Below are 16,288 nucleotides of genomic sequence, written 5' to 3' on the forward strand. Positions count from 1 at the left end.
AAGGGCTCGCAGGAGTCGAAGAGAATAGAAATGGGAAAATGTCTTCCGGGAGTACTATATATTCCTTTAAAATAAGACATTTGAGAGACTTACAAGGGACAAAGGGAAGCATTGTGTGCAGAGACTGAAATGAACCGGTTATTATTTTTAAATGCATTACGTGGAGCATTTTGTAAAAATGGACATAGATTATTAAATAAATCCAGTGGCCCCGCGTCGTCAGTGACTATTTTGTATTAACTGTTTCTTCAAAAGTAATCATATATGTAACTTCAGAATTAGGAAAAGCTTTCAAGTGCTCCTTGGTAAGACTCAGTCTAACAAAATGAATGACGTATTCACTTGAAATCTACTATCAAACAAATACACACTTAACTCAGAGAGCTTTGTAGGGAACAGAGTTAGAGCCAGGGAAAGATTCTTTCAAAACACTTTCAAAGGTGGGCAAGTTCATGGTTTCCTGTGACAGTGCAGTAAGGATCCTGGAGAGAGGGACCAGCAAAGAAACTTTCTGTCTTCTCTCTTGTCCCACCTCCTCTCCCTGATCCTGCCTTGGGTGGATTACTGCCAGCTAGTGGGGGGGGACGAAGTCTCCTTTTAGCCACTTGAGAATTCGTATTTAAATTTAGGGCAGCCCGCCCCCTCCCCGCCCCCAGCCCCACTAGACTACCAGAGCTGTTGGGCATGTGGCAATTTATGAGATCGGTTCTGTAAACCACCTGATCAGCTGCACTCTTAGGCTCACACGCAGGAACTTGTTGGTGTTTTAAATCGAGTCTTTTTATTCTTCTCTTTAACATTATTAGATTGTGCCAAGCAAAACCAAGCTCTGGCCTAGAGTATCAGAAGTAGTGTGGAACATTTTTGGTTCAGTGAAATTTTACTTATATCACCTCAAATTTGAAAAAGTTTTCAACTATAAACTTTCCAGTAAATTGTGTGTGTGTGTGTGTGTGTGTGTGTGTGTGTGTGTGTGTGTAACGTGATTTGTAAAGTAGCGTTTTTTTTTTTAACAGGTGACTTATTTCAGGTGCCAGTATTTCGGGCCCCTTTGTGAACGTGTCTCTGTACTCTGTTTTGCCACCTTGGCCTGTCTCATAGTACGAGTCCGGTGATTGTGTGGACCTAGAAAGATGGCCGGGCCCCACTTTCCTGTTCTCCCTTAGTACACATCCTTTCTCTCAGAAGGCTTCTCATCCACATGACTTTCCTGGTTTTACAGCATTTCACTTGGCCAAGCTTAGCTGGTGAACAAAAGGAAAGAGTAAAACGCATCCTGTGAGGAAATAAATGCCAAGAGATGAAGAGTGGGGTGGGGGCTGTGTTTCTCGAAGGTCCAGTACAAGCAGAGCGGCAGGACCACACTGCAGAGAACGTCCGCCAGCCAGGCAGAAGATTAGTGGAAGGAGGTGGAACCATTTGTAGGGCTAATTTGACATTTTGATTTTCGCAAGTCACGATCTTCAAGCCGTATTGTTAGCTCAGCCTAGAAAATGTGTTTTTGTGGCCAAATAAGTTTGAGGAACACGCTCTACGGTGTTCCCCGTGTCCGCCCCTGTTAGACTCCTAATGAACAGCACATTGAAGTCTCACGGAGCGCCTGCTGTAGAAGTTCCCTCCTTTCCTACCCGGCAACACAGCAGGTAATATTAAGGATTGAAACAGTTAATGAAACGTATTCTTTCTCTCTGATCTGAAGAAGAGTCAAGGAGAAATCAAGGTTCCTCAGGGCCCGCCCTTACTGGCGGGCCCTCCCCCCTCCGTATGACACGGAGGACAGACCAAGTCTGGCCGCACATTTAGGCCTGTCTCCTTCTCACTTAACAGGGCATGTGAGGGGACTATTCTTGAGGTGTTAAATGCTAACAAATAATTTGGGATTCTAACAGAGTTCAGTGTCGCTTCCTACCATTTTCTTCCTTGGGATTTTCATTGTTCTCCAGTAGAGTGGAAGGCGGGAAGGAGGTTGTTAGGTTTAAAGCCAACTCTTCCCCTTCCTGGTTGTAGATACCTTGAGCAGATTGAACGGAGAAGTGATGTAATTGGACGTGACCGTGGGACCATGCACATTGAAGAGTGGGTGGGAGGTCGTGCCTGCTCTTGGGAACACGAGTAGCAGTGTTAGTGGGAGACAAAAGTCTTTGCGTGACGGGCCTGGTGGCACAGGTGGTGCTGTGTCCATACGGAAGTGTGCACGCAATCAGGTGAAATCAGTAGAACATTTTGAATAGTGTGGAAAGCGAGGTGATTTTAGGCCATTATCAATTAAAGATGCCACTGAAGGAGGGGGGAGGGTGCAGCAGTGGACAGGTGAGATTTTAAACGCTGTTCGGAGTTAAGTTTCATATCACGAAGCACAGCCTTGAGTTATGGCTATTGATATACGTGATTCCTCTGTCAAATTGTATTGTCTTTGAGGGCAGAAACAAAGTGTTTCATCTTTATGTTTCTTTTTTTGTGTGAGGTAGGCACAAAATTAAATATATGTTGAATACATTCATTTTGAAAATAATAAGTCAATACAGGTAAAAAATAGATTTTTCTTGTAACTGTACACTTTCCATATGAACTAAAGCAGTAATTGGGCATCCGTGACTTCTGTTCTGAAAGTGCCTTCCAGGGAGCGGGTCTGGAAGGCGGGCCTTGTTCCCATGGCTTCTAGACCAGCCCCCGCTGTGCAAACGTACATACAGAGGCCCCCTGCGGGTCACACGTAGGCTGCTACTGTGGCTGACGTTGGGCACCTTTCCCCACGAGCACGTGTTAGTGTCCTAGCTTCTCTCGGAACGTGGTTGTGAATACTGGGCAGGGTTATAACCTGGAACCTGCACACGTCTATCTGCTCAGGAGTAGTGCGAGATGGTCAGTAATGCATCAGCTTTCATCCATTTTTGTGCTAACCTACAGATTCTTTTCAATTTTTTTTAATGTTTATTTTATTTTGAGACAGAGCATGCGCGCACAAGCAGGGGAGAGGTGCAGAAAGACAGGGAGACACAGAATCCAAAGCAGGCTCCAGGCTCTGAGCTGTCAGTACAGAGCCCGGCATGGGGCTCGAAATCATGAACCACAAGATCATGACCTGAGCCAAAGTTGGTGCTTAACTGACTGAGCCACCCAGGCGCCCCCAAATTCATTTTTCTTAGAACATGTGGCTCTGTTGTAGCGTCAGATGATGCACATCGCCTTATATCACACAGCAAATGCTAACATAATTATAACTGAGAAATAGAGAAAATGTACATGAATTCTTGTGGCCATAGCAATTGATTTCGAAGAATTGGGATTTATGAACAGTGGAAAGTCATGAATATAGGTGATCTGGTACGAATTATCCATAGAAACCACCAGTTAGTTAATGGGAAAAATGAAAAAGTTCGTAGAATTTAAAGCGAGGTGATTCAGAAACTATCCCATTAAAATTTGTAGGAAAAATTCAGGACATTGTATTTCGTGATTACTTGTGATATCTATAAACTCTTTTTATCTTATCAAAAACCAACAACAAAGAAAGAGGCTTTGGATAATTTTGTAAGTAATTAAACATGCCATTATTTTTAAATACGTATTTTACTTAAATACCCATAAAACTTACCATTTTACGTTATTTTTACTGTTTCAACCCTGTCACTTGAAAAGTCAGCGTCTTCCTACTGCACCCCGTTTCCCTGAGATAACTACCTGTAAGCGCTCATATTTTGGTCCTGCTGGAGATAACCTAAGTACTTTGCTGATTCCTCTCTTTGTTTATGCACAGCATCTGGCTGTTGTACCATATCCAAAAGTTAGCTCAATTACCCTGTTTTCCACTATACCCCTCCTACTTCCCTGTTCTTATTATAATATTCTGTTTGGTAATCCAAGTGATTACCCTTAAAACTTGACTTACCCTACTTAAATCTTTACATGATTCGTCAGTTTGAAATGTCCTATGTAAATAGGAGAAACTTTGCATTTAGAGATTTCCATGTCCATTCTCAGCTTATGTCCGCTATACTGCTTATTGTTTACAACATTTACGTTTGATACAATACTGCACAATCCACTTGTTTTTAAGATACGTGCTCTGATCATATATGCTTTACATGAATAAAACTTAGAAGATACTCTCGTGAATCATCCAAGTAATCCAAAAATACGCTAAGCAAACATACAAGTTTCCTGACTTGGAAACTTCTCCGTAAAGATAATCACCATGAATAGTTTGCTGGCCATCCTTCTTCTATCCATTTCATGCATTTATATATCTATATGACTATGTATATAGAATTTAAGAAGCTGGAAGGAGCCATGTATGTGATTTTTCTGGGACTTGCCTTATTTTTGTTTTGACTTAATACTATGTCTTGGAAAATTTTCCATGGTGGGACATAAGGTCTGCCTCATTTTACTTGATGGCTTTTGTCCAACAAATAAGGGTGAATGATGAACAGCATACACACTGGGCCTTTTTCAACAACACTCGCCAGGAAAAAGTCACAGTGCAGTGTGTGGCCATGGTCCCTGCCCACATCCAGGCCTCCTGTACCCTGCGGCAACACTTGGAGTTCATGGTGTTGGGCATTGGGCTGGGAGAGTCCTGGCCCTTTGACTGTGGAGCTTCTCAGCTGCACCACTGGGCGAGTGCCATTCTTCATGGGTGCGTGTTCAGGGCTGTGCTCGGGCAGTCCAGGCCTCTTGCCTTGTTCCGACACCACGAAGCAATGGTTAGGGAAGACCCTCTCTTTCACTGCAGTCAGGCTCTATCTGCCCAGTGCTCTGCCAGGGTGAAGTTGGCTACCATGAAGCTCTGGGGGGGTCCCGGCTCCTACTCTGGCCAGCACGCTCACAAGTTAACTTACCTGTCAGCCGTGTTGAATCCCACAGTGTGGATCACCGTAAAGTAATGATCCGTTCCTCTGCTAACAGATATCCACTTTAAATTTTTCCTAGTGTTTAGGTGTTATAAATAATGGCTTAACAATTCTCTCTTTGGGGCTAATTTCTAGAAATTGAATTCCTAAATCCAAGAGTGTGTGTGTGTGTGTGTGTGTGTGTGTGTGTGTGTGTGCATGTGTGTGTGTGTGTATATCTTAATTTTTAATTTTTTTTTTCAACGTTTATTTATTTTTGCGACAGAGAGAGACAGAGCATGAACGGGGGAGGGGCAGAGAGAGAGGGAGACACAGAATCGGAAACAGGCTCCAGGCTCTGAGCCATCAGCCCAGAGCCTGACGCAGGGCTCGAACTCCCGGACCGCGAGATCGTGACCTGGCTGAAGTCGGACGCTTAACCGACTGCGCCACCCAGGCGCCCCTATATCTTAATTTTTTAGGCAATCCTCAGGCATCTTCCAAAAGCCTTTGCCGACACGGTCACCAGTGATATTCGTCTCCCTTACCAACAACTAACGTTGCCAGTCTTCTTAAATTTTGCCCTTCTGTTACATTAGGCTTTAATTTCTATTTCCTTGGCTACTAGAATCATTGATTATGTTTTAATGCTTACATAACCTTTTATAGATCCCCCATTATGGATTTCTTTTTTTTTAAATATGAAATTTGTTTTCAAATTGGTTTCCATACAACACCCAGTGCTCATCCCAACAGGTGCCCTCCTCAGTGCCCATCACCCACCCTCCCCTCCCTCCCACCCCCCATCTACCCTCAGTTTATTCTCAGTTTTTAAGAGTCTCTTATGGTTTGGCTGTCTCCCTCTCTAACTTTTTTTTTTCCCCTTCCCCTCCTCCATGGAAGTTTCTCAGGATCCACATAAGAGTGAAAACATATGGTATCTGTCTTTCTCTGTATGACTTATTCCACTTAGCATAACACTCCCCAGTTCCATCCACGTTGCTACAAAAGGCCATATTTCATTCTTTCTCATTGCCACGTAGTATTCCATGGTGTATATAAACCACAGTTTCTTTATCCATTCGTCAGTTGATGGACATTTAGGCTCTTCCCATAATTTGGCTATTGTTGAAAGTGCTGCTATAAACATTGGGGTACAAGTGCCCCTGTGCATCAGCCCTCCTGTATCCCTTGGGTCAATTCTAGCAGTGCTCTTGCTGGGTTATATGGTGGATCTATTTTTAATTTTTTGAGGAACCTCCACACTGTTTTCCAGAGTGGCTGCACCAGTTTGCACTCCCACCAGCAGTGCCAGAGAGTTCCCGTTTCTCCACAACCTCGCCAGCATCTACAGTCTCCTGATTTGTTCATTTTAGCCATTCTGACTGGCGTGAGGTGGTATCTGAGTGTGGTTTTGATTTGTATTTCCCTGATGAGGAGCAACGTTGAGCATCTTTTCATGTGCCTGTTGGCCATCTGGATGTCTTTAGAGAAGTGTCTATTCGTGTTTTCTGCCCATTTCTTCACTGGATTATTTGTTTCTCAGGTGTGGAGTTTGGTGTGCTCTTTATAGATTTTGGATACTAGCCCTTTGTCTGATATGTCATTTGCAAATATCTTTTCCTGTTCTGTTGGTTGCCTTTTAGTTTTGTTGCTCTTCGTTCATGTTTTGAGATACTTATCTTTATTTCTTATTAATCATAGTTACTCATTTTGTAGTATTAATCATTTGTTTTTATATATGTTGCATATATTCTCTCCATTTCTTTGACTTGTTTTTTAACTTTATAATGTATTATGCCATGTAGCAGTTTTAACTTTTATGAAGAGTATTTTGCTGCATCTTTTTGTAGCATTTGGGTTTTAAAATTTAGGAATGCTCTTTCCAACCAAGATTATAAAAATATTTTCTGGTATTTTCTTCTAGCACTTTTATAATTTAGTTTGCTTATGTTAATCTTAAAATCCAAATGGCATTTATTTTTACACAGTTAAGGCCATAGAAATCTAATTTGTTTTTCCCCATACAGAAGGCAGTTGACTCAACACCATTGATTATAAAAAACCCATCATTTCCTTATTGATCCAAAATGACATTTTTATCCCTTATATACATGGATCTTTGTGCCTTCTCTTCTGGTGATGTATTTGGTTTAACACTCCAAATGACATTCATTTGCTAAACATCATCGATAAAATGTTTCATTTTAGGCAAAGGAATATGAAAATCTTTATTCTTATAACTTCTCACCAATTTTAAATTTAAGCAGCACAAATGTTCTGCAGTCTAAAATTATCACGCTCTTTCCTTACGGGCCCTTCCGTGAGAACATAAGCAGTGGGGGACTGTGTACCTTGGGCCGTGTCACGGGCACTGTGAAGCGGTCCCTGAGCTTGTGCACTGGAGCACATTCCTCCAAACTGCAGTGACTCGGTAGCTTTCTGTCCTCTCCCCCAGAGATCATCTTGTTTTGCTCAGACTGGTTTTTTGCCCAGTAAGTTTATAATTAAATACTACTGGTTAAAAAAATACATGATTAACTTCTTAAGTTTGATTTACATAAATACTTTCTTTGGATTTTTCCTTAGTCATTTTAAACTACTCTTATAAAGATAGTAGAAACTCTTTCCACTGAAATTTTAAATAAGTACTGTAGTGCACAGTATTGATGCACTTGTTCCAATACATAAAACTTAACTACAGAGTAATTATTTTCAAGGATAGGAGTTGAAAGACTATATTCCAAAGCAGGTGGAAGAAGAAATTTCACTTCTCAGTGTGTACAAATATATACACTATATAACTATTTTGAGACTCTGCTTTTATTCAGATGAATTGAAATTACTTTTCATATACAGTAAGAAAATTGCTAATAATGACCCTGATAGTTGCACTGTCTTGCGTTTAATAGAAAGGCTAGCAGCAGTAATAAAAAAAGAATTGAGTACCTACTGTGTTTTCTGAATACGTTTAATGTGATTTACTTTAATTCTCCTGACAGCCTTATGAAATACATATATTATTCCCATCAAACAAAAAGAGTTCTCCGTGGTCAGAAAGTTTGGGAATCAAGGTGTTAAGCAAAACTGACATGTTTCTTTAAGTAGAACTTCCAGAATTTTTTATGTCAGTTCACATATGTAACATGCCAGATTGTTACCAAAAGATTAGGACCATCATCAATTTCACACAAGAGAATTTGGGAGTCTTGAGGCGGATGTATAGCTTCCCTGGGGAAACAGAAAACCCAGATTTATCTAGGATCTCCGTGTGCAGGCACTCTCCACACACTTTCGCACACGGCATCCGGGCCACTCTCTCTGTTTCGGCTTCTTTATCAGAAAGATCATATTATCAGTACATATTAGTAAATACATGGAAAATACTCAATTGCGTCAGGGCTATTAATTTATTACTGGCCCAGGTCTCTCCGGTTCTATATTAACTCAAGGTGTTTGCTACACCTGCTGAAGACCACAGCCTCATGACTGCCTCCCTGATAGCCTGGCTGGCAAGCTGTGATCTAGGAGGCAAAAGGATGAGCGAGCTCTACCGGATGTGAGCCTGCTGCAGCCTGGCTTAGTGAAAAGATTGGCACGTGCACAGACTGGCCAGCTCACCATAATCGAAAGTCCAGAATTTGCTTGGAACAAATAAAGGTGTTAGCAAGATGGCATTTCAGGTCAGTGGGGGAAAGATGTACTATTCATGAATGGTACCGGCAGGTCCAGCGAGCAGTCTGGATCTGCCCTGTGCACCACGCTCTAGGATGGTTTCGAAACGGATCTGGTACTTAATGTGAGGTCATGCAACTATACAGGTCCTAGAACAAATTTGGGACACTTCTTTTATAACTTCCAAATGAGGAAGTCCGAGAACACAGTTTAAAAACTTCTGCTTTTCCATTAGCAAAGTCAAAAGAAGAAAAGGGAAACTAAGGAAAAACTACTTGCAGCTTCTGTCCTAGGCAGTCAATCTCCTTAATGTATAAGAAAATGACTAATCACACTAAAAAAAAAAAGGCAGATCAAAATAAGAAAACATTGCATGAAAAAGAATACGTATGGCATTTCGATATTTGAAGGTACTTAACCTCGTTCATTATAAGAGAAATGTAAAGTAAAACCTAAAAAAAATGAGACTCCAGTGAGCTGGAGTTTTTTTCTCCTACCAAATTGGCAAAACTTGAACGTTTGGAAACACACTTCATTGGCAAGAATGTGCAGAAACAGGATCTCTCAAACGTTGCTGGTAGAAGTGTAAATTGCTACAACTTCTCTGGAGGGCAGTTTGGCAGAATTGGTCAAAATTATGAAACCATATGCCCGCTGATGCTTGAAACACTTCCACTGGGCATCCTGAGAAATCGAAAGTGTCTTACGAGATTATTCATTGCAACCTTGTTGATACGAACAAGTGATTGGAAACAACCTAAATGCCCGTCCGTAGAGCACCACTGAAACAGAGTATGCTGTGTTCATAATGTGGAATACTGCATGGCCATTAGAAGAGAAAAAGAAGGCAGAGAAGAAAGGGAGCGAGTCGTAGGGAGGGTGGAAGGTAGCATCGGGTGGGGGGTGGGGGGCTCTCTCATGCTGGTGTGGAAAGACCCCAAGCTGTGTTGCTAGGTGAGGTAAGCAAGACGCGGACTTATGTTAGGGCAGCAAGTTTATATACCAGGAGGGTAGAGAGTATATCTGTGGCTTGAAAAAGTCGTTTTTAATTCTCCCAAAAGATGGCTCAGAAATTATAAACTGTATCTCCCTGGGGGAGAAGGAGTTATCAAGGCAGAGTGGGGCCGTGGTAGGAGGCACTTTTATTGTATATACCCGTTGTTAGACTTTTTGTTTGCAATGGATGTTTGTTCCACAACCTCACTGGTGCTTTTCATTTTAATAACCAAAATAACATACATCAAAAGAGGAAAAAATTCTGTAGAATTTTTTTCAAGTTTCCTTTTCCTTAGGTTAAATGTAACATAAATTTAACTTTATGTGTTTTTTGGGGGGGTTAATAGGTAGTGAGTTAGTAAGTCGTACTAAGAAATAATTTTGCAGAGATCTAGAAGCGCTTTTGATGTTCTGCTTATTATTTTGAAAAGCATTGCCTTCGAACTGAATAAAATATTTCCTTTGTAAGGTAATTTAAGAAGCCTTAAAATGCGTTCCCATTTTGGTCGTTTTGCTGTTGCCCAGCTTGTATTTTACATAACACATCATACTTTAATGTCTTCACGGATGTATAGTAAGCTGCCTCGAGATTTTCATCATGTCCTATTCCAAAATCTAAGTCTAAATTTCCTTATAACTTTCCCACTAACACGGTGCCTGCCGGTGGTGGTCCCAGCACTTCCTGCACGCGTCCTGAATCCCCGTACTGGTGGAACTGGGCTGAGTCCCTTTATCTGTCGTTTCTCTTGTACCAGCCTGTCTTGACTACTGTGACTTTTGAGCTGGCAAAGTGTGAGTCTTCCAACTTAGATCTTTTTTGAGACTGTATTGACTCTTCTAGGCCCTGTGCATTTCTGTGTGAACTTTAGGATCGCATTTCGATTTCTGTAAAAAATCCAGCTGAGCTTTTGACAGGGAGTGCATTAAATCTGTACAGCAGTTTGGGGAGTATTGCCATCTTAATAATATTAAGTCCTCCAATCTATGAACAAGGGACAAAAATAAGCTGTTTATCAGGGGCGTCAAAGTGAAGACATTATTCAGTCACTCACTTCTGATTAGTGTATGCCCGGTGGGCTTAACCGCTGGAATGCCTGGCGATTTACACATGACACTATTAGAAATAATATCTTAGAACATCCTTCCTTCTCCCCTACGTCCCATCTTTGATTAGCCCCACTTCATTTTCCCATTCTAATTACTACTCGTAAATTCTGTTTTGGGGAAGGATGATCATTTTCAGGCTGAGTAACATTCAGAATTACTTAGCAGAAGGTGTCTGGTCTCTGTTGTTCACCAAATTGTGTGACATTACTCCATGTTCATAGTGCGAACGCAGAGTATTACTCACGCAACAGTGTGTTCTGTCGTGCTCTCAAGTGCAGGGATCAAAGTTTGTCCTTACTTACTGCAGGTATTCTGCTTTAAATGGTATTGACATAATATGTCATAGCTTTTGCTTCTTAGGCTTTGATTGGAGTAGTTTGATTTTGCAGGTGGGAAAGGCTCATTTTTGTCCCAGTATTTTATTTTATTTGTTTAGTGTTTATTCTGAGAGAGAGGGAGAGATTGGATCCCAAGTAGGCTCCACAGTGTCAGTGCAGAGCCCGATGTGGGGTTCGATCCCACCAACTGTGACATCATGACCTGAGCCAAAATCAAGAGTCAGACACTCAACTGACTGAGCCACCCAGGCTCCCCTGTCCCAGTATTTTAAAAAGTTTAATATTGCATAACATTAAATGCAGAAGAACAGATTTTGATTGCGTATAAATACCCTGTCATCCATGAAATGCATAAAATTGTATCTTTTACAGGCAGACATTTCCTATTTTATTTTCTTGTGATCATGTATTTAATGTGTCTTACCTGTTTGTGTATAAAGCATAAAATTATAAAAATACATGTATAGATGTCTTATGCATAAAACATATGAATGGTATATATAGTATAAAAAAATATGTGTATATGTAAATATATGTGCACGAAATAGTCCTTAATACATGATAAGGTACCAAGCTCCACACCATTTCTTGTTTTGTCTATTTTTAAATAAAAAGGCTTTCACCTTTTAAAATTCTCCCCTCCCCTCCTATGCTTGTTCATCATCAGTCTCCTGATTGTTACCTTTCTCATGCTCTTTAGGTCCTAAGAGGTGTTAGTTTATTTTTGCCCAAGACACACCCTTCCTGAAAACAAAATACTCTGTTTTCCATGTCATCTAAGACCTTCACTGAAGATGACGGTTCATTGCTTTATATTCTCTTGTACCTAAGTGTGCATTGTGTGTTGAAGTTAGTGGGTTTTGGTAATTCTCATTTCCTCACTTGATCAGGATTGTCTCAGATGATTCTTAATGCCTAGCTTTTTCCATAAGGAAGTAATGTAGGTGGCACCAAAGAGTGGGAAGTTCAAATAACAGTACTAACTAAGTACAGTGGGAGCTTTTTGTTCTCACTCCCTGGTGTGAGTAAACATTGGTGAATTGAGGGGGTGTCTGCGGTGCCATGGAAAACAAAGGGGAGGTCTGTAGAATTAAGGGAGTAATTTGGAACAGTTCACTCAGCTCATCAGGGAATCCAAAAAATGGTCCTTTTCCTTTTAATGATAAAAGTGGACATGTGTTTCATCCACCTTCAGATGTTTTCCTGTGTTACTTGTGTCCCCAGGATGCAGAGCTCTTAGCCCAAGGACATTTATAGGATTAAGAGACTCCACAACCCCACCCTCTTCTTAGAACTTGTCTAGTATCTTTGATATGTAAATATATAAGGAAGGAGGTCTTAACCACTTTCTAGCTGCGACCTTTGATAGTCAGCCCATCTCCCGATGGCCCCTTCCTTCTCTAGTAAAAAATCTCTAGGAGAATCTCTCACTGTCTCTGCCTCCAGGAGACCTGTGATACCCTCAAAGGAGCAGGTCAGTGAGAGAGCAGGGAGCACATTCAGTATTTATTCATTCTTTACCGAATACTGTGATTATTAATTAGCTCTAGGGATTTATATAAACAGCAAGTTTGGTGATTCAGTAGTGGCAAGAAAGAGGTTAGCTGTATGTGCATATTTTCACAAACTTACAGTTAGTCTGATTTTAAGAGAAACTTAACATAAAGCTTGCCAGAGCCCTTGCCGAAGGCAAAGCTGAAAATAACTGAAAAATATCTGTTGTTCCAGTTTTTCTTATGTTTAAAGGTGTTTGCTGTTATTGTAAATATTTCTTATATGTTTGTTTATTTTTAGAGAGAGAGGAAGAGACAGAGTGTGAGCAGGGGAGGGGCAGAGAGAGAGGGAGAGAGAGAATCCCAAGCAGACTCTGGGCTATCAGCCCAGAGCCCGATGCAGGGCTTGGTCCCATGAACCATGAGATCATGACCTGAGCCAAAATCAGGAGTCAGAGACTTAACCACCTGAGCCCCCAAGGTGCCCCATAAATATTTTTTAATGTAAATGTTAATATATAATTAAAGTATATTTGGAAAACAGAAGTGGGCATTGCTGTATAGCTGCATTAACATTTTGAGGTGTTTCGAGTCTAGCTATAGAGGGATCGCTCTGATTCAGTCTTTCTGAATACACACAGCTGGGCATGCGCAATTGATGACTTACTCTGCCGGGGGATGGGAGGGGGGGCGGCCCAGCTCTTCCAGAGGAATACTTTGGATCCAGTTACAAGACTGTTGTGACAGTGCAGGGTGACTGTTCATTCACGAGGACAGTATTTGCATTTCCGCTTCATCTGCCCTCTCCAGGAAAGGGTGTCCCTGTCCCGTTTGGGGAGTGCTCTTCCTGAGGCCATTGGCATGGACTGTGCCTTGCTTTCATGGTTCTCTTCCATGCCCCCTCCTCGTGAGTGAACAGATAGTGTATTTTCCGGGTCTCTGCATTTCTAACGTCATTGGTTGCCTTTACCTGTGAGTGCTAACGCAGCTACTGGAAAGTTGGGAGGTCAGAACCCTCTTTGCATTCCTCACCAGTGTTTCCTAGGGTGCGTTCCCGAAAGCGAACGTGGCGGTGCCGTGGCTCGTCCACGATGCGCCTGTAGCCCGGAAGTGTCAGGGCGGTGCACAGCCTTCACCGTCGCGCGGGCATCGAGACGCGTGTGCGCCAACTACCATTTTCCCGCCCTGCCGGTCACAGAACCTTCGCTTCACACAGCGGCCGGCAGGATTTTGTCCTTGACAGTACCCTCAAGAAAAGCTGATAATCCTATCGCTTGATTTTCTTCTGCCACTTAATTTTGCTCTGCGGGAAACCTGAGGCCAGCCTCATACTTGGTTTCTTTCGAGTTAGGCGCAGCCCGCCCCGACCTGCTTGAACTCGTGCGGTGCTCCTTTTATTACTGTTCTGACAAAGGAAGCGGCTGTGCATGTGTTCAGAAAGGGTCTAGGTGTGCCGTCTCTGATGCAAAGACGTGGAGAGGGGTGCAGCAGCGAGTGGGAGAGTTTGCTTCAGGGAGCAGAGGCCAGCTCCCCGCTACGCAGCCGCCTCAGGCCTCACGTTGCTGGGTTTGTCGGCAGACAGCGTGAGAGGAATCTCTTCCTGTTTTCAGGGCTGTTGGCGTATGGCATCCAAGGCCCTCGCTGTATCTTTCAGTGATGGTTCGTGATGCCCGGAAAACTCACAGGCACTTACCACACCGATGCTTCTCTGTCTCCAGACCGTTTTAGACCCTGACTTCGAAGCGGCTCACTTGGTAGAACGTAAAAGCCAAAGCTTCTTTGTTTCTTTAATGCTCTAAATTCAGTGGAGGCAAGAGTGCTTCCCTTTGTACCTTTCCTCCCTCCTCAAAGGTGTGCTCTCGGGGTGAAGGAAGCTCCTTCAGTGCCCTCAAGTGGCACCAGAATAATTTGAGATGAAAATCGTAGAACCTGAGAGTTTGTGCTTCCCGTTGTGCATAGAATTAAGGTAAAAGGCCAACTTAAAAATCAGCACCAAGGTCCCCAAAACTGCCAGCCTCATGGGATTAATGAATTGCACGAGTCCAAATTCGCGTCTGAGTCCAGCACTTGGACTAGTGCCTGGTAAGGCCTACATGCGTGCTCTGGCCGCTGTCCGTGTTTGTGGTGCTCGACCTTAACTCGGTTTACTTTCCTTTCTTATTTGCTAGGTCCAACTGTGCTGAAAATATCCGCAAACACATTCTACACACGGGCAAACACGAGGGGGTCAAGATGTACAACTGCCCCAAGTGTGACTACGGGACGAACGTGCCCGTGGAGTTCCGGAACCACTTGAAAGAGCAGCACCCGGACATCGAAAACCCGGACCTGGCTTACTTGCATGCTGGTAAGGGGCTCGGGGCCTTAAAGTAGTTGGCGTTTTTAGGAGGATTTCATTCCGTTTATGAAAACAGAAGGCTGTTGGTCCCTTCCCGTCATTTACCTTAATGTGGTGGAGTGTGTGACCGCGTCTGCTTCGAGACTACGAACGGCGCGTTCCAGGCTCCTCCCACTCGACCAGGGAAACAGGTCTTTTCCGTTCTGTGTCAGCCGAGCAGATGTGACAAAGTAACCACCACCCCCGCCCCCCGCCCCGGACGGTAAAGTTATAACCACAAATAGCCGACAGGCAGTGAAACGTTTGCAATGGTAGTAGTTGTTTGAACTTCATGTTCTGACCGATGGGTAACATTTTTAACTTTTTTCAAAGCATGTTTGTGAATTGAAATGTTACGCCCTGTCCCTGTGTACCACTGTCTCGTGAGGAGTACCTGGAGAGGGACGTGACCGAGGACGGTGAGTTGGGCGACTTGGCACGGGGTACCATGGTGTCGCTCACTCCCCAGAAGTTAGGAGGGCCTTGTCCACGGTGTGAGGGCCGTGTTGGTGGCGGCAGAGGTGGCTGCTAAATGGATTGGAAGTCGGGTAGCCCCCTCTGCGGGGGTCGGGGGCATGGCAGCAGCTGCTGGGGTAAGCAGGACCATTCCTGTGTGTAGCCCAGCGTTTCGACGAGCAAGAATGCCTCCCTTGAGTGCTGAGTCCTTACTGTGCGGAACAGCGGTGTGATGGGCGTGAGTATGAGGACCTGCTTGAGGAAGTGCTTGCCCGAGGGAAATTTAGAGTAAGTTCTGAGATGTAGCCCAAGCGGTGCTGTATTTAAATAGTAGCAGTTGATACAGCGGGTGTTTTAGGCAGACGCTCTGGGACCAGTTGGAGACGAATGCAAACTCTGTCTACGTCTTTCCCTCCCGGCCCGGTGACCTCAGGCAGGCCCGCTCCGTCTTGCGTCAGCTGTCTCGTGTGTAAATCTACACGGTGGCAAAGAAGTTAAAAAGCGAACGGCTAAGAAGCTCTTAGCTCGGTACCTTTCGTGCCTGACCAGCAAGAGCCGCGCGGAGGGGGCGGTGGGTCACAGGGGTGACCCTGGAGATGTGACAGAAGTGTCTGAAAGTTGTGGCAAACCCTGCCCAAAGTGCAAAAGTCATGGGACACCCTGCCCGTTTGCAAAACGCTTAAGCCGTCTTTGCTCAGGCAACACGTACGTGGAAAGAAACAGAACCTAATGAGTTATTTGATGGATAATATTCTTATTGATCGATTATTAACACATTTGACAACGTCTGCCTATAAGGTCTTGTGTTTTCTGCTGCCGTGTTCTTTCAGATTCGTGTTTGCTATGATTGGCCTTTTAAGGTAATGGTAGAACGTCTTATTTTTTCTCTGTGTTGTATCCGGGGCTGTTTTTGAAAAACAGAAACACAGGTCAGCATTCCTCACATTTTGGTGAGATTGTTACTGAAAAGGTTTCAGACTGGACAGTTTAAAGCGTTAGTCACAAAAACAGATG

At 43.3% G+C, this 16,288-nt stretch overlaps 1 protein-coding gene across 2 annotated transcripts in view; it reads left to right on the top strand.

Moving 5' to 3' along the window:
* The window catches only part of ZNF407 (zinc finger protein 407), a 458,246-nt gene that overhangs the window by 300,760 nt on the left and 141,198 nt on the right, over positions 1 to 16,288 (top strand). For both annotated transcript variants that reach the window (XM_025931398.2, XM_086683227.1), the window contains exon 8: positions 14,610 to 14,788. In XM_025931398.2, the coding sequence (XP_025787183.2) occupies positions 14,610 to 14,788 (179 nt within the window). The remainder of the gene's footprint in view (positions 1 to 14,609; positions 14,789 to 16,288) is intronic.

This window comes from Puma concolor, chromosome D3, assembly GCF_028749965.1.
Source record: "Puma concolor isolate L17-30 chromosome D3, mPumCon1.1.hap2, whole genome shotgun sequence".
In the NCBI taxonomy this organism is placed as follows: Eukaryota; Metazoa; Chordata; class Mammalia; order Carnivora; family Felidae; genus Puma; species Puma concolor.